Genomic DNA, 27,753 nt, shown 5'->3' with positions numbered 1-27,753 from the left:
CTCAATTGAACAACACCATAAAAACCAATGGGAATAATGATTTTCATAGTAGAAACCTTCTTAAGGCCCACAATGATATTTATTTGTCATCCAACTTGTTTATAAGGTCACACACAAACGGCTTAAAGGAAAAAATATAACCTTTATCTAAAACTTCAATGGAAGAAATTTTCAACGGTGAAAGTTCAATTCACGCTGTTTCCTATGATGTGGTCCACTTGATATTTGGATATACTTTATTTTTGAGCTAAATACATGAAATTATATGTCAAAATGGATGCTAATGAGCGGATAAAATACATAAATGCTTCCCCTCCACAGTCAGCACGCAATCTAATTCCTCTCCCCCAGTTCACTTCGTTTTGCCTCTGTCGCGACTCAGATTACAGCATATATTGCAACCCACACGGTCCCACATGCTGAGCAGTTCGTTGATCATAACTGTTCATATTTTGGAATCAATGATATGCAGTCTAAAATTAGGAACTTACATTGAACGGATGGTTTTGATCATCACTTTCAGTAGATGAATTTAGCACAAGAGAAGAAAATTTCAATGGTTCGCATTCAATTTAAAAAATCATAGATAGGGATCATCACATAAGCTTCTCTGTATGATAATAGCTTATTTATATCAATTCTGATTAATATGGACGGCTTAAATCATCGGATTATGTCATCATGTTTGCCCCAGTGGCCGGCGACACACGTTGGACTCTAAGTCGCGACTGAGGCAAAACGATCTCACCTACTGTTTTTCCTCTACGCGGGAATAAAATAAAAAAAGAATAAAAAAAGAAAAACTCTAAAAAACCCCATTTTCCAATTTGAAAATATTGCAATATTTTAATCTACCAAACATGCATATTCAAACCTCATAAATCGTCTCTCTCTTCGATGATTTCAAGCTCTAACCATATTAAAAAATCCCATTCAGAAAATCAAAACAATCTCAAATCCATTTGCTTTCGTATGTCCTCTACCTCTCATGAATCTTGCCGGCAACCATCGCTCCTTTTTTTTTTCTCTATTTGATTCAACCGACTGAAGAAATCGAATTGCAATTGAGATAGATTCATTTTCCATTGCCATGGATTCCGTCGATTCCCGTGAAGAGGAAGCACCGCTTGTTGCTGCTGGCGAGCCGCTGATAAACCATGCAAGAGATGCTCATATCTTGAGCTTTGCATTCCTGTTCATATTCAGCGCCTATGGCGCAGCGCAGAATCTGGAGAGTACAGTGAATACGGTGAGTGGAGATTTTCAGGAACTTGTGATTTTTTTGGGGTTTTTGGTTTGATGGGTTTTGCTGGGATTGCATTTTTGTGTGTTTATTTAGGGAAATGGGAATGGAATTCTGGTATCTTGATTGATGGGTTTTGAGATCTGGTGATTAGGAATTATGTCATCCAGACCATTGGTTTTTTGGGCCACTCTGTGGATGGACCATACCAGAAGAATCTCATTGATATGTCAATTGTAGCATTTCAATTTATGGCCTGCAAATAGATGGTTTAGAAGATAAATACAACAGTGGTAATTGTTCAACTGACTCCCATGATTGGTGGAAAGATTATCCAATCTGGGAGATTATTGGGCACCGTCGATCCATGGTTGGGTCCAGTAAATGGATGGTTTGGATTACTGAACCATCAACTGCACTTGTGTACTGTTTCCTTGATGTTGTTTCTAGCAGATTCTGTCTATTGTGATGTGATTTTGGAAAATGGGGAACTTACCTTTATGGGTTTTGTAATTGCTGACAGGAATTTGGTTATCTTGATAGGTTTAATGGTTGATTTGGGTTGTTTTGTTTTATGTACTGGTCTGATTTTCTCTTTTACAAGTTTCTATTTTAGTGATTTGTCTTCCTTTTCTTTATCTCTTCTGCAAAATGGCAATTTGGGTTTATTATACACTGACACATACACATATTAGATGGGCTGTTATTGCCTTTCTAGGATTTGAAATTGATGGTTCAGATAGTATTGAGTTTGTGATGAAGTATTGAATTTAGTTGAATGCAGTAATTTAGTTCAGCTAAGAGGAAATAGGTGTTGGGATTTTGGCCTGCGGAATCACAAAGATCTAGATCTAGGATAGCAATACAATGGCACCAAGTAAACACAAGAGAACACACAGATTTAACGTGGAAAACCCTTTCGGGAAAAAACCACGGCACAAAGCGACAAAATTCCACTATGAAAGCATCAATTACAAAGAGAGAGGACTTACCTGATTCGAACAACCTCGAATCTCACCCTTGCTACACCCTTTGATAACCCGAGAACCCTTTAGAATACCTTTAGGAAGCCTTAGATTACCTAAGAATAGCCCTAGGGACCCCTATTTATAGTTTAGGAAACTCCACTTACGTACCTAGTTCGGAAAAGTCACCGCCTCAAATTTACGCAGTCCGCACAGGATCTGCGTAACATCGACTGGTTGAGCTGAGGCCTCGACTGGTCGAGGGACCCCCTCGACCGGTCGAGCCATCCCCTCGACTAGTTGAGCGACCCGGACACCAAAAATCTGTGCTTGCTGGACTTCGAGTCGAGATGGCTTCGACTAGCCTAGTGACCCGTTCACTCGACCGGTCGAGCAACCCAGAAGATTTATGACATCTTCTCTGACAACAATCTCCACCATGTCTTCAATCTTCAAACATGTAGCTCCTTGACCTCTTCTCTTATCTTTGCATCACATCATAGCTTCTCGTGCACACTCCATCCTACTTTTCTGCCATCGCTAAGCCCAGAGAAGTTTCACAGAACTTGAACTTCTTTGCAGGAACGATCTAGGTGAACATGCCTGCCGGATCCGAGTCTCCGTGCCTAACCACCTTTGTTCCCGTCTTCTCAAAAGGAAAGACGTAGTCTTCTTACCATCTCACCATTACCCAATATTGCTTGCCGGGGTACTTGCTCACAACACTGATAGCCTGTGAAATAACCTATCTAATCCAGACCTTGGCATACACTGCCAACCGCATTCGAATAAGGCTCATGAGATACATCTATTTTGGGACATGTCCTGAGGAAAACTTGATGAGAGATGCGTAGGGAATGCTCTCCGGCTTTACGTGGCCCATCACATCCTTGATTAATACCTACACACAAGGTATTCCTCCTATGATTACCAAAGCCTACTCCTCTTTCAGTCTCAATGCCGAGAACCATCTTTGCAGCCTCCCGATCGTTCATCCTGAATGTCCCACTTAACCGATTCTTTAGTACATTGATTTCAGACATGTCATAATTGGCGATTTACATGTCATCAATTCCTGACTCACCATGAAGGAATCAAACCACTGCCTAGGCGACAGGTCGAACCACGACCTCCTGCAAAGTCTTTTCTCAGCCCCTTTAACTTCGAACCGCTCTGGTTGCTTCATGTAGATCTGCTTTTCACTTTTCCTTGCAGAAGTGCAGACTCCACATCCATCCTTCCAGTTCAAGATCACATTGGCCAACAACGCCAATCACGGATCTAATAGACACCTGCTATACTGTCGGCGCGAATATCTCTAAGAAGCCGATCCCTTCTCTCTGAGCATAACCTTTCGCTACCAACTTCGCCCTGTATCTATGCTGTATCCTCCTGAAGATCCACCTGCATCCAACCGCTCTCTGGCCCATTGGAAGCTCCACCCGCTCCCATATGTCTGTCTGGTACAACGAATCCATCACATTGCATATAGTCACCTTTTACTTATTAACACCAGGTTCACCTAGAGCCATCTGTATAGAAGATGAATCCCCTGCGATATTGGAGTTGTTCATGTACCTCGCTGATATCATATGATCATGCCGTGTGATTCTTCTCACAGGTGGCTGCTCCATTTGCTCTATATCCCTGTCCGCACGTCTTAGCTTCCTGCCCTGCCTGCCTATGTGGCCATGCCTAGCATGCCACACATGTGTAGAGGTGGAATCCGCTATATTCACTGCAGCTCTACCTTTTGAAGTGCTTCTGATCAACCTGTACAAGTTACCGAGTCGTTGCCTTTTCATGATTACTCGTGCCCCCTTAGATACCTTAAGAACACCATCAATACCTGTGAACTTGCAGCCCATTGCCTCAAGTACACCAAGAGAAATCAGATTCTTCTTTAAGTCAGGAACGTGCCTGACATCAGTCAAGGTACGCTCCACCCCATCAAACATCTTGATACACACCGTACCAACAGCCACAACATTATAGGTAATATCATTGCCCATAAATACCTGTCCACCATCGCACTCCCTGTAGCTGGTGAACCAACTCCGATGAGGAATCATGTGAAAAGATGCCCCCGTGTCTAGAATCCACTCGCCCTTACGATCATCGTATGACCGTCTGATCGTGGACACAGACAAAACATTACCATCACATCCACTCGATCCATCTGACGTGGCAGCATTGGCCTCCCTGTATGAAGCCTCAGAATCTTCTCTCTTTGATTTAGAATTTTCACAATCCTTCTTCACATGTCCTTCATTCCCACAGTTCTAGCACTTTACCTTTCCTTTGTCCTTACCCTTGGATTTGGATCTAGAACCTGAAGAACCTGTACCTTGTTAAGAATTCCTACCCCTTGTAAACAGTGTATCAGAAGTTGCTCCCATGTCGCCGTTTAACTTTCTCATAGCCTTCCCTTGAAGGGCTAAGATAACGGTGTCGACACTCAGGGTTTTATTCGTGCTGCACATAGTGTTCTTGAATGACTCATACGACGCCGGAAGAGAATTCAACAACATACATGCTTGTTCTTCATCTTTCATCACTTCCTCCGTATCCAGCAATTTGCAAACCAATTTATTAAAGTTGCTGATGTGAACCTCCAGATCTCCACCTTCTGCCATCTTGAAGTTATACCATTGCCGCTTCAAGTGCAGGCGATTTTCAGAGGATTTTTTCGCATAGACATCCTTTAACTTCGCCCATAACGTAGCCGCAGTTTTCTCCCTCATGATGTTGTAGAGAGCCTCATCCGTGAGACATAAATGGATTGATGATAAGGCCTTCTTATTAAGAGTATTCCAATTATCATCAGTCATAGTAGACTTCCGCTCCTCAAGAGCACTATCTTCTCCTTGCTTGATTAAGGAACTCATCATCTTGATCTTCCATAACTCAAAATTATTTTTCCTTGAGTACTTCTCAATCTCATACCTAGTGCTTCCCATTATTACTAATCCCTCAGATTCGAATCTGTGCCCCAACGACTTCTTTGATACCACTTTTTGGGATTTTGGCCTGCGGAATCACACAGATCTAGATCTAGGATAGCAATACAATGACACCAAGCAAATACAAGAGAACACAAATTTAACGTGGAAAACCCTTTCGGGAAAAAAACCACGGCACAAAGCGACAAAATTCCACTATGAAAGCATCAATTACAAAGAGGGAGGACTTACTCGATTCGAACAACCTCGAATCTCACCCTTGCTACACCCTTTGATAACCCTAGAACCCTTTAGAATACCTTAGAATAGCCCCAGGGACCCCTATTTATAGTTTAGGAAACTCCATTTACGCACCTAGTTTGGAAAAGTTCGGAAACCGCTTCAAATTTATGCAATCCGCGCAGGATCTGCGTAACCTCGACTGGTCGAGGGACCCCCTCGACTGGTCGAGCCATCCCCTTGATTGGTCGAGCGGCCCGGACACCAAAAATCTGTGCTCGCTAGACTTCGAGTCGAGATGGCCTTGACTAGCCTAGCGACCCGCTTGACTGGTCGAGCAACTCAGAAGATTTAAGACATCTTCTCTGACAACAATAGGGCAGTTTTAGTTTCCTTATATTCATTTCTGAGGGACCTTAGGTTCTAAATTGCAACTTCACTGCTTTCAAGTCGATTTGAAAGAAGTGTAGCTGCAACTGAGGGCTACTTCACATGGTGAGTATCATGAGGTATCATTACAAGTTGGTTATTTTTCCTTTTCACTGAACTGCAGTTTTAGGGGTTGTTTGGATACTATAAGTTGAATTAGTTGGAACTTGTAAGTCACTTGCAGGTGGTGGTGGTTTTTATTTTTTATTTTATTTTTTTAATTTTAGGGGTGTTGACTTACAACATGCAAGTCACTTATAGGCAAAATGTCCAGGCAAGTTACATTGGGGAGGGGTGGGATTTCACTTATATAAGTTACAGGCAAATGGTGGAGGGGAAGATGCATAGCAGGCAGCGCTCATCTCTTTGAATTTATGGTGGAGGGGGAGATGCACAGCAAGCAGCGGTCTGTGTGTGTGTGTGTGTGTGTGTAAGTGAAATCTGGCTAGTACCACTCGTCCGCCCGAATCATCCATACCTCTGACTGGCTTCTCCTTTCTCCATCTTTCCCAACCTGTTTTCTCCTCCTTTGTTTTGTGGGGGTCGAGACAAGTGGAGAGCAAAGGTACTGTTGCATCGAGAAAAGGGAGATGGGATTTGCAGCCCCAAGCTTTGTGGCGTACTAGTAGTACCGTGATGTATGTCTTATATCCCCTCCTCTGTTCATTTTTTTCACCAGCTTATTTTAGGGCATGAGCTCAAATATGAGGCATATCTAAATCTCAAGTAGACCACACCACAGGAAACAATGGGGATTGAACACCCATCATTAAAAACTTTTTGGGGCCACATAAGTTTTGGATTGAGCTGATATTTGTGTTTATCTTCATCCAAGTTAGTGTAACCTTTGAACGAGTTGGATGGAAAATAAACACCATGATGGGCCCTAGGAAAATTTCAACTGTGGGCATCATTTTCCCCACTATTTCCTATGGCGTGGTCCTTTTGAGATCTGGATCTGCCTCATGTTTGGGTTCATCTCTTAAAATGAGTTGGTGAAAGAAATGGACGGCATTGTTATAACATGTATATCATGGTGAGGCCTACTGCCCATCCTAAAAATCATTTCAGCCCATTGATCATGTTGGGCGTGTGTACCTCGAACATAGACCGTTGGTCATCATTTTCTTAATTGTTTATTTTTTCTTCCACATGTGGCCCACTTGATGAATGGACTAGTGTACCCTTGATGGATGATTTTCCAAACATCCCCTATCCATGATAGATAAAAGCTCTAAAGACTTGGGATGTCTTGTGAGTGATTACGTCCGAACTTGGGATACTGTTTTGCCTATAGCCGAGTTAGCATATAATAGTTCCATTAATAGGTCCATAGGCATGAGTCCATTTGAGGTTATGCATAGCTACAAACCTAGGAAACCTATAGATCTCATACCTATGTCTGTGTCCCATAGGCCATATGAGTCGTCATATGAGTTTGCATGTCACATATATGAGTTGCATAGTGAGATCAGGAAGTGAATTAATTTAAGTACTGAAAAATACAAAGTGTTTGCTGATTCTAGTCGCATGTTTCATGAATTCTAAGTAGGAGATTATGTTATGATTTGTATGAGGTCTGAACAGTTCCCACATGAGGCTGTTAAAAAGTTACAAGCGTGTAACGCAGGACCATACAAAATAATGCAGGAACCGGGTCCCAATGCGTATGTAGTAGACATTCCACCTACCATGGGAATTAGTTGTACTTTTAATGTGGAAGATCTAGTACATACAAGGGTCTTGCTACTTCGCCCGTTGATCCATCCACAGACCATGACTTAGTCCCAAACCCATGGCCCTTACCTGATCAATCATCCAAGCCTTTGCCACCTTTACGCTCCTTGCTTGCTCGAAGTGAACAAATCGAAGACATACTGGATGCACAGGTGGTTTCCACTCGCCATAGGAGATTTTAGAAATTCCTCATCAAGTGGAAGCACAAGCTGATTTCAGATAGTATTTAGATCACAGAGGACGAGCTACTACATTTGGATACAAACATTTTGGAGCATTACAAGTGTTTTTAGTCCGCCAGAGGCGAACTCTTCTCAACCGAGGAGAGTTGATGAGGACATCACGTCATGTACACCTTTGCGTATGTATTAGAGGAGGAGGCGGGCCGCACCAGTTTCCTTGTGGTTAAGCGAGTATCCTTGATCGTGCTGAAGACCCCATGTGCATGTGTGAGTATCTAGAAGGCCCCACACTGGGAAGATGCACATGGGCTGCTTTATGGAGTGATGCAGACCGTTGGATTGGAGGGACGTGACGATTGGGCCGTTGGATCACATGATCGGGCTATTGATCGTGGATCATCCACACTAGTTTTCTTAGACTTTATCAGCTTATAGGATTTAGTTTTGTTTATGTTATGTTTGAACACCATTATGAGTGATTTTAGTTGATTTTATTTTGACTAGGGCTATTTTCGGTAAAATTCACAAGATGATGATATTTGTAATTTTTAAAACTTCTTGGAGCTATAAAAAGAGGAGGTGTGTGTGGCCTCTCTCTCATTGGATTTTGTAAAAAAAAAAAACAAAGAAGCTTTGCTCATTTTCTTCTTCTTTTTCCATCTTCATGAGATTTGAAGATACTTCTATGTGATTTGGAAGGGAGATTGATGTGAGGCTAATCTTCATCAATGGAAATGCGAGGTGTCCATGTATCCCCACATTATCATCTCTTTTCCCTCTATTAATGTATTTTCTTCAAAGTTCTTCAATTCTCCCATCGTAAATCTTCATCTTCTCCCAAACCTAACTTTCCCGTTACCCTTAAAATCAAAACTCCCTTTTCTCTTTTCCAAAATCGTAACCCTAAACCTAAAATCCTTGACTTTCTTACTTTCCCAAATTACCAAACCCTAACTTTTTCCATTCTTTAATTCACTCAAAATCCTTACACCCATTCTATCCAAAACCCTTATTCCCACATCCTAACCTATGAACCCTTTAATTCCTTTACCCAATTTGATCCCATAAACCATAATTTATATATTTCCCTAATACCCCTAACCCTAATTTTACCGTGTTGTATTAGGCATTTTACTTTGAAATAGACTTTTACCATATGCTAATTGGATGTCCCTACATCCATTAGATCCTAGTTTTATTTTATCTAATGATCTTGTGTGACAATGTTGGTAACCTAGGTTAGAATTATTATTCTTTTGGTTTTCGTGGTATTTGTGATGATTGTGGCAATGTTTGTGTTTTTTTTTTTTTTTGTTAATTATCATAATTTTGCTACTTGATCTCACATGATATTTGGTTCATACATCGGTCCTACATCATATAGGCATCCAAATGACCCCTTACAATTTGTTTTAGTTTTGGATCGAAACACAACCTTAGTTTCTTGATTGATTTGCAACAACATAAGGAAATATAGTTATTTCGATGGGTTTTTACTGGTGATTTGGGTTGTTTTCGTGGTATTTGTGATGATTGTGGCAATGTTTGTGTTTTTTTGTTAATTATCATAATTTTACTACTTGATCTCACATGATATTTGGTTCATACATTGGTCCTACATCATATAGGCATCCAAATGACCCCTTACAATTTGTTTTAGTTTTGGATCGAAACACAACCTTAGTTTCTTGATTGATTTGCAACAACATAAGGAAATATAGTTATTTCGATGGGTTTTTACTGGTGATTTGGGTTGTTTTATCTTATTTATTTTGTTTTTATAAGCAATTTAGGTTTGTTTTATTTTTTAGATGCATTTTTGGCAAGTGGGTGATTTGGGTGTTTTTATAGATTGGTAGTTGGCTGTTTGTCTTATTGACAGGTTTAACAATTGCAGATTGGAATTCCCACACACTTGATGATTTTGAAATGAGTGATTCAGATTATTTTAGTTTATATTCTTGATGATTTTTTATTTTTATTTTTTGCAAATTGGCAACACGTGTCATTTTATTTCCTTGGTGCCCGATGGTTCTTAAAAAAAATGCAGTACGGCATTTGTTATTCCTGATGGTTTATAAAGTTAGTGTTTTGGGTTGTTTCATTTTCTCGATAGCCTTCTTTTGTGGTTGGGTTTGCTATTTTGGCATTTTGATTCTTCTCTTTTTCCTTTGTAGGATTGTATTCCTGATGACTTCTTGCGCTGTGCTTTCTTCATGATGTGTTTTACATCAAAATGATTTTTGATTTTTGATATTTTACTCCTTTTGATTATTAGCTGGTTTTGCATTTGCTGATTTTGTTTTGTTTTTTGTCCCTTAATGGGTTTCCAAATATAGGTTTGGGTTTCTTCTGTTCTCATTGTGCTCTATGTAACTGGAAGCTAGGCCTTTTGTTTTCTTAACTGGTTTTGCAATCGATGTTTGTGCGTCTTCTCAGGAGCAAGACTTGGGAACTACTTCAATGGGAATATTGTATCTTTCGTTCACTTTGTTTTCATTAGTGGCTTCTCCCATGGTTAGGAATCTGGGATCAAAGAACGCTTTGGTTCTCGGCACTACTGGTTATTTGTTGTTCATCGCATCGAATTTGAAACCGTCCTGGTACACTTCATACCACAGTTCTCTTATCTTATTCTCAACTATGTAACTATTGGGATATAAATTGATACCATGCATGGACTTGAAAATGTTCACTTTCTTTTGTGTGTTTGGGCCCTTTATTCTAATTGCCTGATGACTGAAATCTAGGAGTTCGTTTGGTGGGGGAAAGAGAAGATTTCTATTGGAACTGATTTTATTTTATTTTTTCTTTTTCCCTTCTTCCTTGTGCAGGTATACAATGGTGCCTGCTTCTGTATACCTTGGTTTTGCTGCATCTTTAATTTGGGTTGGGCAGGTGGGCAGGCATATGCATAAGATCATTAATCATAATATTCTTGTTCTGTTCTCTTGAAAATCATTTCTTCAAGAATTGACAGAGAGACTAATCTCTTGGCTGCCCTTATTCTGGCATATCAGGGAACATATCTCACTTCTGCTGCTCGAAGCCATGCAAAAGATTGCCATTTACATGAAGGAACAGTCATTGGTAACTTCAATGGGGAATTTTGGGGGATGTTTGCAAGTACACAGGTGATTGGTTATTCTACTTCTACGAGGGTTGTAATTATTCCATTACCAGAACAATATATTCTCAGAGAAATTTTATGACCCTCAGCCTGAGGACACATACATTATCCTCAAGCCTTTCATTCATGCAAAGTGGGGCCAGTATTTTCGTGGTCCAGACCATTGATATGATGTGCCTCACCCCAGACTGTTAAGTGACCTCATGAGAGAAATTCCCATATTGGAAGATCGAGGCTATCGGCCTTTACGACCCCGTCACGTGTAACAGTTGCCACCGTTACCTTCACGTAACGGCCTTTACGGCACACCATGATCCAGTCCCATTTAATTCCAATTGTTGCTTTCTTCTTTTACCTGCTTTTTTCATGCCATTAATCAGTGGCTTTGGATTATCTTGTTAAATATTTGTGGCATCTTCCACACACTGGGGCCGACCACATCAACAGTTTGGATCGCCTAACCATCAGCCACTCATGGTTATATGCATATCCTTGGGCCAAGGATCATATAATTCCTCGTGTTCTCAATGGGTTCCCTTTTTGTTCGTCTTGTTTATTGGCATCTACTTAGCACATAATGCTGATTTTTCAAATATCAGGTCATCGGCAATTTACTCACTCTAGTGCTGTTGAAAAATGGAAAGGTATGTTATTTTTGCATTATAAGCTCTTTTAGATAGTTTTAGTTAACCCGATTTATTATCCTTTGTCGGTGATTGTTGGGTGTTTGTATTTGGGTTTTTTCTTATGGAAAAAACACCTTAGTGTGTCATATGATGTTTTATGCATTTTATCGGCTGTGTTTGAATCTTCTCTATGATAGTAGTGCTTGTCTAATTGTAGAGAAATACTGCTTATTTCTCCTTTGAGCAAATTCCTTAGATATTCTTAATGGGATTCTATGTATGTTTTCTGATCGTAATATATATTACATGTTAGAAAAATGGTGGTGGTTTTATTATATTGCCAGTGCTTTCATGTTGATAAACAGTGCTGAAAACCTGAATTAAAAATAACTTGCGCCCAAACGGTAACTATTTCATTTTCCTCTTTAATAATGATAACTAAAACGAAGAGTCATAATCCACACAACTATGTTGTCCTCAATCCACCCACATCCTCAGAGCCCAAAACTACATTGCAACATCGACCCACCACAAACTTTTCATCCAGCAACTACTCCTCAAGATCTCCCACCCATGCCCTAATACTTTTTTCCTTTGTTACTTATAAAATTTCATACCTTCCTACCTTTAAAAATATAAATAAATAAATAAAAAAAATTACACCTTCCTCATACGTCCTAATTATTACATTTTCTTTTGCATATTTTCTGATTTTTTTTTTAAATCTCTTTTCTAGTTTAGAAGTCAGTAATGGAATGGATCATATGATTCATGGTTTTAAACCAACTAAGCAAATTGAGTACTTTAGTGACTTTGGAGTGATATTTGATATCTCATTCCCATTGTGTTATTGTACGATCCTCAACCTTAGGATATATGCACAGCGTGCTTGGGTTTTACAATGGGTCCCATAGTTCATTGATCTGTTGGGTCTCATGGTGTGTCGACCATGCCCGAAAATATGCTTGATTGGGGCAATCCTAGCCTTTCAATCTGTGGCATGCAATGGATGGTTAAGCAGAGAAAAGGCCAGTCCACATTCAACCAAAAAGGCCCAAGATTGGCAGCTAGGATCTTCCAATCTGAGAGATTTTTGGCCATGGTCTACACACAGTGGGGCTAAATAGACTGATGGTCTAAATTATTGAACTATGGAGTATGGGCCCTGGGAGGGTGGGGTGTGTGTTCATGGTTCAGGCAACATTGTTCAGGTCATATAACTGATAATTGGCATTTTCACAATTTATTTGGCAGGAAGGTGAAAGCATCAGTGGCACAACTTTGTTATTCACTGTCTTCCTTGGGAGCATGATATTGGGTACCATATTAATGTGCTTCTTGCATAAAAGGGATGGAAATGGAGATCTTCAAAAACAGTCTGCCAGTTTCAGCTCTTCTGTTGGATCACTATTGATGTCGGTTATTTCGCCTCTGTGCGACAAAAAAATGCTGTTGATTATCCCTCTTCTTGCCTATTCAGGATTACAGCAAGCATTTGTGTGGTAAATGCTGGATTGCATACATATTTCTTGCTGATATTCGTAGTTATTTAAGTCAAGAGGAATTATTTTGTCCCAAGCATAAGCAAATGTCTTATTTTCTAGGGCTTTCAGCTCCGTACAGTGATGCTCGTGTTTCCATGATCTAGATTGTTGACATGGTTGGCCCCACTATGGAAGGGATGCCCCAAACATTTCCCAGATTGGAAGATTCTGATTCTTTGATCTTTGGTCATTTATTCATTGAATGTGGACGATTGTTGCTGGATTAAGTGTAGGTGACCAGTGAAAGTGAGATATTTCTATCTGGGGGACTTTTTAGGCATCTCCCATGGATGTTAGGTCTCATCAGTCAGACCAATGGTTGGATCAGTGAATCATGGGCCCCACATTGTACATTAGCGGCTTCGGGACCCCTAATTAGTCATGTATTACCTCTCTTCCACTACCTCTCTCTCTCTCTCTCTCTCTCTCTCTCTCTAATGTATCATTGCCTTTCTGACATCAGGGCTGAATTCACTAAACATGTTATAACACCAGCACTTGGGGCGTCAGGCGTTGGTGGTGCAATGGCAGTATATGGGGCTGCTGATGCAATAGTAAGTATGAAAATGCATCTTCCCCTATTAACTCGTGCAGTTAATCTTAACATCATGGAGTCTATTACAAAGTCATTGGTTTCTGATGACCTATCTCCTTAATATATCTTTGTTATTTTCGAATTGCATTTTTGTTCACAGATTTGCATCTCTTACAACTATGGGTGCTTATGAGGTTAGAGGATTCAATGAGAGGCATTCATTGAGAGATCCCTATCAAAGACCTGAATTTGCTATTGCAAGTTCCTTTTGCCAAAAATCCAAAGAATCCAAAAGATGATAAAACTTCATCAACTAGAAGTCTAGAAAGCTTTTAGGCCATGTTTACCACTTTAAATTAGTTTCTCGCATTTTTCAAAAATTACATGATTGTAAACCACAAAAATATTTTCATACAAACTAGAAGTGCAGGTTGTTGCAGATGTTCACGAGGAATACTATTGCCATAATCACCTAGGCTATTGCTATGATAATAGTCAAGATTGTCATTTTTTTGGGTGAGACCATATTCTGCTTTGTTTGAGCCATCCAACTACCAGTTATCAACTATTCCAGAAATTCCTTCATAAGACGAGACTAATCTTGAAAAATGACGCAAGTATTGGTTCATTGGAATAGTATGAATCTTGACAATTGAAGTAGATATTTTATTTGTTAATTTATTTTATTAGAAGTTGGAACCTTATCACTATAATGGTTTGTTATGTGGGGTACAGCCGCAACTCAAATCTAGAGACCCGCACCCAATGAATTGCACATAGAGTAACGCTGTCAGCACACGCTACAATGATCACGATCTCATGAGCAATCATCAGCACTATTAAAAACCATGTCATCTACAAACAACATAAACTACAAGACCTCTACCTGTAAATGCTAAGTTAGCTCTTCCATAACCAATTCAAAAATAGGTGGACTCAAAGCTCATCCTTGGTGTAGACTACGGTAACTGGAAACTCACTGCTCTCCACAAGTGGTCCTCACGTTAATTACCGCTCTCATGTAGATGTCCTCAACCATGTTGATATATCCACTTGTGACTTCTTTCCCAACACCCACTGGATTTTCCTCCATCGATTCTTTTTCTAAGTCAATAAAGACCAGTTTGAGACCCTTTCTCCTCTCCCTGAACTTCTCCACAACTGGTTAAGAAAATGGTCTTGGTGGTTGACATCCTAGTCTTAAATTAGAATCAATTTTCTAATACATTTCTTTCATGCCTTTTTCTTTGCTCAATCACTCTCGAAGTTTTATGTTTCCCATGTTAATCCAATTCTAAACTGATGTTACTCATAACAAGTCTCCCAGACAGAGATCACCTATAATTAAGTTCCAAACATGTCTAAACTGAGACTGGTCTTACTCATAGGGTGTGTTCGGGTGTAGTATTGAATTTTGTTGCAATTAATAGTCTAATGGAGTGGAAAGGACCAAGACGTGATTTCCTTACTGCTTATTTGAGTGACCACTCTCTAAAATCCAAATTGCGATTGCATTTTCTTCAAGTTGGACTTGAAATAATGGGCTGCAATTTTGAGGGCTGTATCCTCATTTCAACTGCTACTAGATGTCCTCATTTCTACCGCCACTAAATGTCAGTTTCTTTTTGTCATTTCCTCTTTGATTAAAATGAATGTTTGCAATCCATTTCACTTGTGCATCCAAATTCAGGCTTGGCGTCCTTTATCAAATCTTAAAATTTTTTTTTTTTTTTTTAAAAAAACTCCTTCCACAAGTTTTGTGTAATTTTAGTTTGATCAAGATGCATGTCATGACTTTTGATGGGCCGGTAAAACTGTTTGTGCCAGTGTTCATTGGTTGCTGGGCGTTTTACTTCTGGTCTATCTTCAATCACTCTGATCGTTTCTGGTGGAGCTTTTCTTCAGATGCTTGTACTCTTATGGCTTTTGCTGAAATACAGGTAAGATGTTTGCCAGTCAACTCTACTTTCTGAAAGTTCCTATAGGAGCGATGCTTATATACTTTTTTGAGCGCATCTAAGTGCAGGACTACACTTGCAACTTGTAAACAGTTGTATTTATTTGTCTTGTTATCAAGGTATGTGGTAACGTTAATGGTTGGCATAATGGCTGCCCGTATGGCTCTTATCATATGTGCTGTTACGACTGTTACTGGGGCTGTAATGGCTTTACAGCCTTGTAACGGACAAATTTTTTTAAAAAGGAAAAATATATCAGTCCTATATTTGTCTGTTATGGGCTTGTTAGTTGTAACAGCCATTACAAGCCTTAAATTTTATTTTATTTTATTTTTTAAATTTATTATTATTATTTTTTTATTTTTTAGATTGGGCTTTAAAGCCCTGTATTGCATAATGGGTCTCACCGTTACCTTTACGTAATGGCTGTTAGGCAACCGTTTTTGAATACCTCACTTGTGATCATTCCGGTAATATTAATATAATGGTTTCTAATCCTAGGTGCGTGTATATGGAAGCCATCCATAGTTCAAAACCCAAAAACTTACTCGACTCAACTCGATTTTTTTGAGGGGCTTGATTCATTATTTAATAACTAAATAACTTGAATGAAGTAATGTTTAAAATAGTTGTGAAAGTTCAATTTGCAACTCTCATCTGCCTCCTTTCTTCTTCTTCTTCTTCTTCTTCTTCTTTTTTTTTTTAAAAAAAAATAATAATTTAATTTTAAATAAATAAAACAAAACCCTTTTGACCCATTTTACAGTAAACTAAGTGAATTGGGTCATAATCTATGTTTTCCATATTGGTATCGACAGATGTGTCGCACCCTTGGGATACAAAAACATATTGGTTTTCCTTTGTATAGGATCTTAAACCATGCATTGTATGACAAAAGTGATGCAACTGTATTCAAAATCAATTCATGTTGTTTATAAATTTAAGAATGCATGTTGAAAACACAAGCAATTTCCCCCATTTTCCCCAAATCCCCAGATCAGAGATTTACAAAAAAAAAAAAAACCTCGTGGTTTCAAAATTGGGCACCCCCACTGTCCGATCTTGATTTCCACAAAAAAATCCGGTTTCTCCTCCAAATAATTGAAGGGACTTGGTCGGATTCACCTTAGGGATTAGAAGTCAAAGAATTGAGAAGAAAAAGTGATTACAGAGTTTTTTTTTTTTTTTTGAGAAAAAAGGGAAGGGTCGATATCGCCGTTGGTTTAAATAATATTGAATGTATCGTTGACACAACCTTATATATGCCGACAATATTGTGAAAATTTTGCATTGTATAGATGGTATTGTTGATACAATGCGATATATTGCGATACTATTGTCGATATGCTGAAATGGATGTATTTCAGTGGTGTTTCGTATCCCTGTGGTGCGATACTGATACTATCAGTTGATATTATCAATATCACAAACACTGGTTGTAATCTTTTTGAGTCTTTTTACGTGACTGAGTCAACTTGACGAGACTGACTCGGCTGAACTTTGAGTGGAATCGCCCAGTTTTAACCATGAGCTATCCACACACCACCACATGTGCCAACTTAGCACACAGGTGTGAGATTTAAGACATCGATCAGAGGGTTCCACTGTTTAGATGCCGTTGCCCAAAAGATCAGGCTGGTCCAATCATCTTGTGTTGTAAAAACAAATGGACGCCTTAGAAAAACTCGACCAGGTTTTCAGCAGTCTATTTGTTTAATAAACTGTGGCCCTTCCGATCAGTAGGCTGGTTTAATAGTTGGGCAATGACATCTATGCAGTGGGACCCACCTGATGGTTGGCTTGGATCTCATCATGTTGGCTCATGTCATGGCATGTGGATGGGCTGCCATATAGATGCTTGTGGCATTCGTGAAAGGGTATACGTTGAATGCCACTCAGTAGGTGTGTAAAGAGTTATTTGAGCTGTATAACATGGCTTTTATCTTCAATGAAATTCGGGACATTGCTTCTAGATTAAACATTGTTTGCCCATGTGGGAAGATTCTAAATTTCTTGGCTTATTCGTTGGCTGAAGGAGATCATTACTGCTGTCTTGATGTTCTTTTTGTTTCTCTTTAATAAATAGGAGTGGAATGTCTAAGAAATTGGCAGACATCTATTGGTTACTTACATTATGTTTTATTGCCATGAAGCTTAACTAGTGGAATACTCGGGTATGTATATCCACTGCTCATGAGCGTCATATGGGGCGTGGGCGATGGGGTTTTCAATACGCAGATCAATGCAATTCTCGGAATGCTCTTCAGGCGCAACACGGTAATATGACTCAAAGCCATTATATGCATGCATTTGATTAGCATTCTTTGAATGGTCTTTTCAGAGTCATTCTATGTGTTTTATTCCTATGAAGCATTAGAGCTTAGAAACTGAGAGTGTCTCAATCAAAGTTGATATTAGTCCATATCGTGGCATCAGTTTCCCTCCTCATATTCATAAATTCAGCTGTGCCAGTTATGGTTTGACATATCGTCTGAAATTGGTTTGTATCGCCTGATACGTATTGGTATTACCCGTGAATGATATGGATGTATCGGCCCAAAACAGCCTGAAAGAGGGCCAATATGGGGCGATGCAATCGGTGTGATGAATATTGCCAAGATTTTGAAAATCTTGCGATAGTATCAAGAAAAATACACTAAAAGATAGCGTTTTTAAAATCTTGTCAGATTTTAAAACATTGCGTTTTTTTGGTGATATTAACTCGAAAAATAGTAAAAAACCTTAAGGAATTTGTTATATAAATATATATTTAAAATTTAAATTTGTTTATTAATTTAGAATAAGTATTTTTTAATATTTTATTTTTTGCGAGATGTTCCTGAGAATAGCATGAGGAGAACCTCAAAATTTGAAAATCTCCCGAAAATTGCCTAGTACGAGATTTGTCACTATGGATAAAACCCGGTATCGATGGTGACTGGCATGGTACACTGAAACTGATTTGCAAACCTTAGTGCTGATTGGTTTCTGCATATTATTTTATTTGGTTACTTCCATATTGAACAATCTGGCATATACTATCGATGGTGACTTCACGTTTTTCTTTTGGCACCCCTTTAAAGCTCCATAATACTATTATTTGAGAGAAGATCCAGGAATATCAATGTTTATGCTGGTTAGTTATCAATCGTTCACAATCCATACATTCTGTACACAAGTACTAGATTCAACGTTTCATCTGTTGAGGCCTATACCAAAACTAACACCAGTCTGGGATCCAAGCCACTGATTGGAGGACTCAAGGATTAGAAATGGGTGATTAGGGAAAAGTCCAACCAATGTTTGATATTTAATGGGTGGAATTCACCAATCAATCACAAGTATGATTTTGGCCTATTCAGGGTTGGAACCCATTATTCAATGGTAGATTGCATGCATTTCAACATTTTGGTCTCGGGTTTGAACCCAGCTTGATGATGATGATGATGAAGAAGCTTGGTTCAAACCCGAGAGCCCAATGTTGAAACACATGATCTACCATTAAACAACGGGCTCCAACCATTAAAAGGCCAAATCATACTTGTGATTGATGGGCTCGAACATGCGATCTATCATTGAAGAATGTTGTGCTATTTTGTAAATCATGTTACACATAAATCTCTCTCTAGCCCAGACCCAACCTTTCAATTATTAGGGCTTCGAACTGAGGCCCATACCCAATGTGTCGGCCTTTATTACATGCCTGAACCTGACCTCTTTCAGACCTAAAACTTGATGGGCGTTTGCAGCCTTTTGCCACCCCTAAGAAAGGCAGAATGTGGTTGGCTTTAGGCTGATGCAAGCCCTAGTCTGGTCCAATTGATCATCAGGTCTAAAAGACTAAAACTCACGGTCCAGATCCAATCCACAGGCCTTGAGACTCAGCTGATACTCAGCCCAAAGCAGGCTGGATTTCGACCAGCCCGGCCAGCCCAGACCATTTGCCACCATTTTGATTTTTTGGCTGCCTAGATGTAATGCTAATACCAACTAAATATTGGACAGGAGGCGGCATTCGCGCAATTGAAGGTCTGGCAAAGTGCTACGACGGCGGTCGTGTTCTTCATCAGCCCACTCATCACAATGCATGCAATGCTGTTGGTGATGGTGGTTGGACTCTGTATTTCGATGGCCGGGTTTCTCATCCTAATACTTCACGTAGAAAAAGCCTTCTCTTCTGGATCTTGACGTCGTCCACCGGTTTATTTTTCCTGCAAAATTGTGGTGATATGTATATCGACCTGATCAGTGTGATCGATGGTCGAGATTGGATGTTTTTCTTTTTCCCCGTATATGTGGTCTTAAGATGATGTAATTTTGAGAAGGCCTGTGTTAAGGGGTTCATCCCTACAGGCCATGGCCATCCAAATGTGGGCACATTTGGTGAACATCCAAGCCGTCCATCAGGTGGGTCCCACTGGCCATTTTCCCTGGCCCAGAATCAGGCTGGTCCCCTCGTTGATGGGGAGATGAAGGAACTAGGTGTCCATTTGTTTTGCTACTCTGGCCCACATGATAAGTGGGCTGCCCAGATTTCCAAATCAGGGCATCGACATGGTGGGCCCACCTGATGGTGTAGCTAAATCTTGCACGTGCGTATTGGTGCATGGAGGTTCTGGGAGTTTTTCACGTGTGGGGTTAGCAAGCCTTCCCACTAGCACGTGAGAACTGTAGTTTTAATCGAGCATTGGGGGAAGGTGTGGGCCCACCTGAAAGGAAATGGGCCCTTTATTCGAGCAGGCTATGGTGATTATCATCATGTGGTGCACCCACAATATATCAAGGGTTAGGATTACACGAACAGGGGCCCTGCACGTGGAGATTTGAGCGTCTCAGATTACAAAGCGAGATTCTGATGTGGCATCCCAACCTTTGGATCACCTTCAAGTCACAATCGGACGGTGATTAGCCGCGTGAGCACCAATGTTGTGGTGTGGGCACCCACACAAGTTGTGTTGCTTGGAAGTCATTCGGTGTAAACGACGAAATGGGATTTTGACGGTTGGATTTGGGAGAGGATTAGGTGTTACACGGGTAGCACGTTACTGGGTGTTTCCCTGACCCTGGGGCCCACCTTGATGTATGTGTTGTATATCCACGCCAGCCATCAGTTTTCGAGCGCATTTTAGGGCATGGTCCCAAAAAATGAAGCAGATCCAAGTCTCAACCACACAGCAGGGATTGAATACCCACCATTAAAAACTTCATGTGGGGCACAAAATTTTTGGATCAAGCTGATATTTGTGTTTTACCTCTATCCAGGTATGTGTTACCTTATCAACAGGTTGGATAGAAAATAAACATTATGGTGGGCCCTAGGATTTTTAAAGGTGGGTATTCAACGATCGGGATCTAGTGGGGTCCACTAACCACTAGAAAGATTTGGTAGTCGGCAAATGATCATTGCAAACTATAGATGATCGCGTTCTTTTCAAGACATTGTAATTATCGCACATTTTAGCGGTGTGGATCTCAATCATGATGTGTATGTAGAATCCAAACCATTCATTTGTTGGGACTCCTCATGGGAACCGTAAGTCCTAAGACTCATACCTATCAAAAAGTTAGGTGGGACACCACAGAGTACTGTGCAATCATGCCTACAGCCTATATAAATTTACTTGTTGTGGCCCACCTAAAGTTTGGACTGTTTTGAGTTTCATTGTCCCTTAATCCTAGTGGGGTGCACCAGATGAACGGCTTGGATGACACATGCATAATACAGGGGATCCAATTTTCCATCTGGAAGTTCCAATGGTCTGCGTCCCTACGTTGGATCAGGCTGGATTTTTGCATCTAGGCCTAACATGGTGGGTTGCATCTAATGGACGGTTTGGATGGCACCCAAACGTCATGATGGGCTCCACACAGATTGGAGATATGGTAATTTACATGTGATCATTGCGAGTCACCCACATGATAGCCATCTGATGAGCCCCGCTGCTGATGGGCCATGCTGAAAAAAATCACAACAGAAGCTGGACGACACACTAGAAATTGGACGGTTCAAAACAATAATAGCAAATGGTCCGTAGTCAATGGGAAAATCCCATCCCTTGGTGTGTATTTTGAAGCCAACAGATCCAGCTTTTGGATCGTCCGATTAGCTGAGACTATTTCAACGGGAGCGGATTAGGTGCGGCCCTGACCCTGGGCCCACCTTGATGTATGTGTAGTATATCCACACCGTCCATCCATCATTTTTCCCCAATCATTTCATCCAGGTCTGTGTGACCTTATAACAGGCTGGATGGCAAATAAACATTACGGGGGGCCTAAGAAGTTTTTAACGGTGGTCGTTCAATCACCACTATTTCATGTAACGGTGTGGTCCAAATGAGATTTTTATCAGCTTCATTTTTGGGCTCATGCCCTTAAATGATCTGGCAAAACGGATGGACAGTGTGGATATACTACAAATACATCAAGGTGGGCCCCATCGTGAGGGCCGTACTGTATTGGGTGGCACCTAATCGGCTCCCTGGAAACAGTGGTGATTGAACTCCCTACCATTAAAAACTTCCCAAGTAATGTTTATTTGTCACATAAACCTAGATAAAGGGGAAAAAACATCATCTTGATCCAAAACATTTGTGGCCCATTAATGGTCAATCACCACCGTTTCCTATGGTATAGTCCATAAGATATTTGGATCTGCTTCATTTTTGGGCTCGTGCCCTAAAATGATATGGAAAAACGGATGGACGGTGTGGATATAGAATACATACATTAAGGTGGGTCCCACGGTGAGGACGAAGCCACACCTAATCCGCGCGTTTAACAGCGGATAATGGTGCGGGTCACAAAACAGGTCAAGTAGTTCAGTTAGTCGTTCTCCAAACTCACCCAAAAGTGGTTCGTGTGAGAAGATATCGAATAGAGAATCGCGTCACATATGTCACACTAGATACGTGTATGAAATCAAGGCCGTATATTATTGGTCTAACATTCCCTACCTACCTAAGATACAAGCTGGTTAAATCGTCAGACGGGCCAAAAGTATAGGATGAATTTGGACCGTCTATATTTTCCTCGTAGGAGTATTGCTCATACACTGAGTAGATTATCCTAATTTTCCAGAATGGCCGTTTTAATGGTTGGTTAAAGCTAATGGTTGGTCCAGATCATTCACATATGTGATATTTTGGCATGTGTATGTCCATTCATCTCTTGAGCCTCTCCTCGCGCGAATCTCCCTAGAATTCCACAATCCTGAAAGTGGTTGAGATTAGGTACTCGCTCCTCCTCAAAACAGACCCCCCTATGCACCCACTGCGCACAATAGCGAAAACAACACAACGTACCATGACCCTCTCTTTCCTACGCGAGATGATGCAGCGGCGCCCGCTGCTACTGTACGCCGCGTCGTGGACGGCCCTCCTAACGGCGACGGTGGCCGTGGCGTCCTTCTGTCCGGAGATGGCCTTCGTGTACGCGATATCCCCGTCCTCGGGTTTCTCATGGGCGTGCCGTCAAGACAGCTCCGTTAGGATCCCGTTAGATGGGCCAGGAGATGTGCTGTGCCTGCCATCTCAGTTCATCCGACGGTCGAGGATGGATCTCTTCGTCCCGCCAGCCTTCGCGGCGGCCGTCGTGGCTGCGTCCGCTTGCTTGGTTCGAGCCATTGGGCTGTGGGAAGACGATAGAGATGAGGAGACGTTCTAATCTGCGCACGTGGGTGTAACTGGCGTAAGCTGCGCACCGGGGCGATTTTTTCCTTGAGGTCGGATCCGATGCAAACGTTTCTATTTCGAGTTTAACGTACAAATCGACGTTTGGGGTCCACTGTGATCTTTTGATGAAATCCAATCCGTCCATCATTTACTACACATCCTAGTCTCGAAACCCAAAAAAATTCAGGTCGATCCAGAACTCAGGTGGGCCACACCATCTACGATCATCCCTGAAAACTCCAAAATTACGTGTTTTGGCCCACCTGAGTTTGGAAAGCCCTAATTTGTTCGGTGGCCATTCATCCTGGTAGGATGTATATTATTAATCAATTAGATAGAATATAGAAAGAATACAGTGGGCCCCACGTACTATTTGGAAGCTTTTCAATGGTGGGTATCCGCATCCCAACTGCTCCCTGTGGTGTGGCCCATCTCAGTTTTCAATCTGTCTGATTTCATGGCAGAAAGGAGCAAAATAGAGTGAAAATGATGGGCGGCTTGGATTTCATTAAAACATCACGGTGGGCCCCACACGCCGATTTGTAAGTTAAGCTTAAAGTGGAAACCTTTGCATTGGACGGGGCTTCTTTTTTTTTCTTCTCCTTCTGCTTTTGAGTTTTGTTTTATTTTCCTTTTCAGCTGTGTATGATATATGATATGAACGCAGATATCAAATAGGGGTATTCCAGTTCATTTTGATAGCTACCGTCTTCCAATATAGAAGATTGTGTGGTCCATCATGTCAACGGTCTGGATCAACTAATATGTGTTCCTTTTGTAACGACCAGGTGCATTAGCACCATACGGTTCTGATGCATCATGTCAACGCTCTGGATCACTTACAGCTAGTCTCAGGTTCACTCCACATGCAGGAACATCCGAGCCATGCAGGTGGTGCGATACACCATGGAGATGACACGGCGCGAAAAACCAGGCTAGAACACTGGTCAGGCGGGGCACACCGTCGAAAGGCTTGGTCCGCCTAATGAGGAAACGGATTGGCTACTCCCCCTGACAACAGCCAATGGCTGGTGATCGGTTCTCTGTGGGCCCCACCATGATGTATGTGTTTCATCTATGCCGTCCATATATTTTTCTGGATCATTTTATGGTATGAGACCAAAAATTATGTATACACCAATCTCAAATGCACCACATTACAGGAAACAGTGTTGAATGAACTTCTACTATTAAAAACATTTTGGGGGCCATAAAAGTTCTGGATCAAGCTGATATTTGTTTTTTCCCCTTAATCTGTTTCTGTATGACATAATCAACATATTAGATGTCAAATAAACAGTACAGTTGGCCTTAGGAGGATTTTAAGGGTGGATATCCAATCACTATTGTTTTCCTGTGGTGTGGTCCACCTGAGATTTATATCACTCTCATTTTTCGGATCGAGCCTAAAAGGATCTTTAAAAATGGATGAACGGAATGGATGAAATACATACATCATGGTGGAGCCCACGGAGCACCGACCATCAGCCACGGGCTGGTGGCAGGGGGAGTAGCCAATCCGTTTCCGCCTAAGGAGTGGATTGGCCTGATTCTCGAGGGAGAACGGATTAGGTACGGCCCCGGCCTCACCTAAGACGGTGCGGCTCTTACAATGGGGCCCACCTTGATGCCTATATTGTGTATCCATGCCGTCCATCTGTCTTTACAGATCATTTTAGGGCATGAGCCAAAAAATGAAGCATATCCAAATCTCAGGTGGACCATACTAGAAGAAACAGTGAGGATTGAATGCCCCACCATTAAAAGCTTCCTAGGACACACCATAATGTTTCCGTAATGTTTATTTGCCATCCAACCTGCTGATGAGGTCACACAAACCTCGATGAAGGGTGTAAAAAAAATCAGATTGATCCAAAACTTTTGTGGCCCACAAGAAGTTTTTAATAGTCAATCAGTACTGTTTCCTACGGTATGGTCCACCTGAGATTTGGATCTGCTTCATTTTTGGGATCATGCCCTAAAAAGATATGTCAAAATGGATGGATGGCGTGGATACAGAATACATAAATCAAGGTGGGCCCCACGGTGAGGGTCACACCTAATCCGCTCCCATTCTCGAGAGAGGCAATCTACATCGAGGGGCCCACTTCTTTGGTGGGTTGGACATGTCCTGCACAAACAAGAGTTTGGTGGGAAAGATGAGCTCGCGTGGGACTGAAACGTCTGCGGGCCTAAGTTTCAGTCCTTAGGTGGTTCGAGCCACTAAGGCCCACTGATCGGATGGTTGGCACCAGGTGGGTCCACTGGAGCGGTCTTGGCCGGAAAGTCATTCCAGTCAGGTATTGGTGGTTTTCCAAATGGATGGTTAATTAGAGTTATAGTCCACATTCAAATTTCTTAATGGATGGGTAGGATCATACAATCAAAGGGACATTATGGAAGTGGTCCACCTGCTTTATGTAATCTTGGGTGGGGCCCAGATCCCACCCAATTTCATGCAACTTGATGATGAAAGGCTTCATACAATCCACAAATATAAAAAACCCAACTTTAGATTTTCTAAAAATCCAATAAAATAAACGGATTTATGGGGCCAGATCTATATAGAAAACTAGAGATGTACAAGAGCCTAATCGAGTGGCGCTTGGCACGGCACAGCTTGGCTCGGCCAGCAGCCTACCTCTACTTAAACTCGGCTCAGCTTAGTCCTTAAACCTGACTGCCCAGCTCGAACTCGGCTCTGAGTTCGAGCCGAACTTGAGCTTGATCTTTTGAGCCGAGTTCAAGCATACCAGTTGAGTTCGAGTTTTAAGTTTTAGGGTTTTTAATATATATAATATATAATATATAATTTATTTAAATATATAAATATATACAAAATATTTATATTAAATGAACCTGATCCAAGTTGAATCAATTCGAACTGAGTTAAGTTCAGCTGAGTCGAGTTCGGTCTAGCTTAGACTTGGCTTGAAATTTTTTTGAGCTTAAAAAGTCAGCTCGACTAGGCTCGAACCGAATTTCGAGCCAAGTTGAGCCGAGTCAAGTGAGTTAACCGAGCTAACTTGGTTTGGGTGCAGCTCTAAGAAGTAGCAAAAACTATTTTAAATGATTTGTAATGTACATAAACAAGAGTCCAAGTAATAGCTATATTAAAAGAAATTTCAAATCCATATAAAATGGAGCTTATCTGTTTTATGAGACCACAAAAATTTTAGTAGAGGAGAAAAAGACATGAAGATGAGATATCAATCCACAAAACCCAGAGCAAAAAGAATAAAAAAGATAAGATCTTAAATCTAGCAAAGGTCCTGGCTGTGAAAATGAGAGATCAATGCCAAAAAACTCACAAAAACAAGAAAAATATAAGATTGTAAGTCTAGCAAAGGTCTTGCTAGCCAAGACCCACTCAATCACATTCATGTTGCTCAGCTGGAATCGACCACACGCCCGTGAGAAGAGAACCTTAGGAGAGTTCTCCCTTCATAGTCTATTCAATCCCATGTCACCCAATAAAGGAGCTTAGACGAGGTTGAAGAATCTTGCCAAAGATACAATGTAAGAATAAATGGTCCACTAATTCTGCATCCCAAAGGCACATAATACAAACATTTGGGATATGCTCATATGCCTTCTCTGCAAATCATCAATAGCAAGCACTGTGCTTTTATTAAATTAGGCCACCAAATGCAATTAGTTTTGGGTGGTCCCAAATGAGCTCCGTCCGATCCATAGAATTTTGACGGAGGGGAGATCAATTGCTACATGGAGGAGATCAATTGCTACATGGAATGATCTAAAAGAAAATCCACCAAATCTTTCCAATCTTCTCACCCATTATGATGGTTGAGAATGGAAGGAGCCTAACACTGCAAGAGGTCTAAAATGAAAGTAGCAAAATTTCGTTTTAAACTCGTATATTTGAAAAAGAAAGAAAAAGAAAAACCCTCATATAATTGATTAAAATGTTTGAAACTCGGTATATTTCAAAAGGGAGGAAAACAACTCGCGTTTTTTGGATAAACAAAATTAAACATTCTTTTTGGAAAAAAAAAGATGTGTTTTAATTTAAAAAATATTTTTGGAGTGATTTAAAAAATACAGAAAGGTGGCTGCCACCAATTAATAGAATTGAGTTGAATGTGAAAAGTTCAGTAGAATCTAGAGGTGGGATGATTTATACAAGGATTATTTGAAAATGAAGGATTTGAGAGAGGCAGAACTTACATATATTATCACTGATCCATGTTCAAATTCTAATTATTTTAATTGAAGTTTTCTATTTTAATGAGATTTATATATGATACACACACATGCACATATCTAGCCCCATTCTTTTTCTTTATTCTTTTTTCTTTTTTTCACTCGATTCTTTTTACTCCAAACCTCATTAAATCCAAACTTGTCATTCCCTGAAGTTTTAGGGTTTCTGTTTCTTTGACCGAATCTTGGCCTATCCTTTTAACAATTGAGACCGAATTAAACACGAATCTTTCCCATTTTTTTTTTGAACAGCCCGTATTACTTTTTCGCCCTATGCTATTGTTAGTAGTGAGCATGCAAAAGCAAAAAATCCAGCCCGAGAGAG

General features: G+C 40.6%; 2 protein-coding genes across 3 annotated transcripts; both read left to right on the top strand.

The window, feature by feature from the left end:
- Nucleotides 1–758: 758 nt before the first annotated feature.
- Nucleotides 759–19,855, top strand: LOC131252976 (UNC93-like protein 3). Of its 2 annotated transcripts, XM_058253791.1 has the most exons (10): nucleotides 761–1,249; nucleotides 10,178–10,341; nucleotides 10,573–10,636; nucleotides 10,759–10,872; nucleotides 11,468–11,512; nucleotides 12,749–12,996; nucleotides 13,502–13,592; nucleotides 15,401–15,513; nucleotides 17,685–17,808; nucleotides 19,537–19,855. In XM_058253791.1, exons 1-10 carry the CDS (start codon nucleotides 1,091–1,093, stop codon nucleotides 19,717–19,719), a joined length of 1,305 nt encoding a protein of 434 aa, XP_058109774.1. In that variant the 5' UTR covers nucleotides 761–1,090; the 3' UTR covers nucleotides 19,720–19,855. The 2 variants fall into 2 exon arrangements, with proteins under 2 accessions (XP_058109775.1, XP_058109774.1); XM_058253792.1 differs by lacking the exons at nucleotides 10,178–10,341; nucleotides 10,573–10,636 and having other exon boundaries at nucleotides 759–1,249.
- Nucleotides 19,856–22,678: 2,823 nt separating this feature from the next.
- LOC131252975 (uncharacterized) lies at nucleotides 22,679–23,945 on the top strand. Its single transcript, XM_058253789.1, has 2 exons — nucleotides 22,679–23,254; nucleotides 23,669–23,945. Exon 1 carries the CDS (start codon nucleotides 22,795–22,797, stop codon nucleotides 23,194–23,196), a length of 402 nt encoding a protein of 133 aa, XP_058109772.1. The 5' UTR covers nucleotides 22,679–22,794; the 3' UTR covers nucleotides 23,197–23,254; nucleotides 23,669–23,945.
- Nucleotides 23,946–27,753: the final 3,808 nt, after the last annotated feature.

The sequence above is a fragment of the Magnolia sinica genome, chromosome 8, assembly GCF_029962835.1.
Source record: "Magnolia sinica isolate HGM2019 chromosome 8, MsV1, whole genome shotgun sequence".
NCBI lineage: Eukaryota > Viridiplantae > Streptophyta > Magnoliopsida > Magnoliales > Magnoliaceae > Magnolia > Magnolia sinica.
This window is presented reverse-complemented; position numbering and strand designations above follow the sequence as displayed.